The sequence below is a fragment of the Crocuta crocuta genome, unplaced genomic scaffold (assembly GCF_008692635.1).
Source record: "Crocuta crocuta isolate KB4526 unplaced genomic scaffold, BGI_CrCroc_1.0 scaffold369, whole genome shotgun sequence".
Lineage (NCBI taxonomy): Eukaryota > Metazoa > Chordata > Mammalia > Carnivora > Hyaenidae > Crocuta > Crocuta crocuta.
This window is the reverse complement of record NW_027529441.1, coordinates 1,045,987-1,047,176: the sequence shown is the minus strand read 5'-3', so window position 1 is coordinate 1,047,176 and position 1,190 is coordinate 1,045,987. Positions and strand designations below refer to the sequence as shown.

Below are 1,190 nucleotides of genomic sequence, written 5' to 3'. Positions count from 1 at the left end.
TCTTATGCTGGCTGAGACAAGTTTATTGAGAATTCCACACCCATACCCACAACTTTATCAAGAGTTGTGAGCATGGTGAAAATTCAGAAGAAATACATATTGGGGTATCAAGTTTCTGAAAATGTCTCCAAGGACACCATCCAGGGAAGGCAGCTGGGGGCTCCATCTGCTCTTCTATGTTCTTCCCCCCGGACTCTGGTGCTAGGTCTGAGAAGCAGCGCCTGGGAGGTCGAGCAGCACAGGAGGACTAAAGACGGAGGTAGAGGACTGACGTGGAAGGGTGCCTCTCAGCCTTGGGAGAGAAGATTCTGCGCCTCGGCAATTTCAGCAAATCAGTAGAGGTCAAAAGGCCAGTATCTCCTGTAGCCGAAGGCCCCACAGCCGTTGTAACCATAACCGAAGCCATAGCCCACGGGGGAGTAGGTGCTGCCGAAGCCGCAGCCCACGCTGTACCCCAGGGGGTAGCCGTAGCTGCCCCAGTAGCACCCTGGGAAGACGGTACCGGAGAAGTTGTTGCAGTGCATGGTGTCTGGAGAGGAGGGCTCAGGTAGCAGGGGAATGTGTTTCCTCTGTGTGATGGATTCCCCAGTCCCAGAACATCCTTTATATACCCTGGCCGTGGGGTGTGGTGAAAAACATAGGGCCCTCATTTTCATTCTTGACACTCATTTTCATTCTTGACATCACAAAAGGCTCATTAATGTGATTTGCCCTTGCGTTAGATGTCTTTACAGCTGCCTAAGAAAGCTCTGATGTCATCCGATGCAGGCATAGGAGCCCTTCAAACAAAGTGTGTCCCTCCACTAAAAAAGCATTGCGGCGACTTCAAAGAACTGGGTCCTACAGACCCGAGATCTAATTCACCACAAGCAGGCTTTGTAAAACCCAGAAAGGTTCTGAACTTGTCAACCCTTATTCAGTCCTCTTGCTCTCTGAATTTCCACAGCACACAGTTGGAATTCTATAAACCTGCATCAAATAAATTAATCCATGAAATAATAAATAGTGAACCCAACTAAACCTTGAGGTATTTCTTAGTGTTCACTTGATTGAAGAATTCTCTTTTGGGTAGTGTGCAAGACAAATGCCACAGAACTCGCAGGAAAGTCTCCTTTTTATTTTTTCTCTATCTACAGCTACTCTGGTTTAAAAGCTGGTTAAAAAATTAATCTTAATTATAATTCTCACCT

The 1,190-nt window shown here is 47.0% G+C and overlaps 1 protein-coding gene across 1 annotated transcript; it reads right to left on the bottom strand.

Annotated features, from left to right (window-relative positions):
• Positions 1–332: 332 nt before the first annotated feature.
• On the bottom strand, positions 333–524 carry KRTAP8-1 (keratin associated protein 8-1). Its single transcript, XM_077760168.1, has one exon. The coding sequence runs from the start codon at positions 522–524 to the stop codon at positions 333–335; it is 192 nt and encodes a 63-aa protein (XP_077616294.1).
• Between the last annotated feature and the right edge of the window lie 666 nt (positions 525–1,190).

Coding starts and splice junctions, on each gene's coding strand:
- KRTAP8-1 (XM_077760168.1), bottom strand. CDS start 524: ATGCACTGCAACAACTTCTCCGGTACCGTCTTCCCAGGGTGCTACTGG.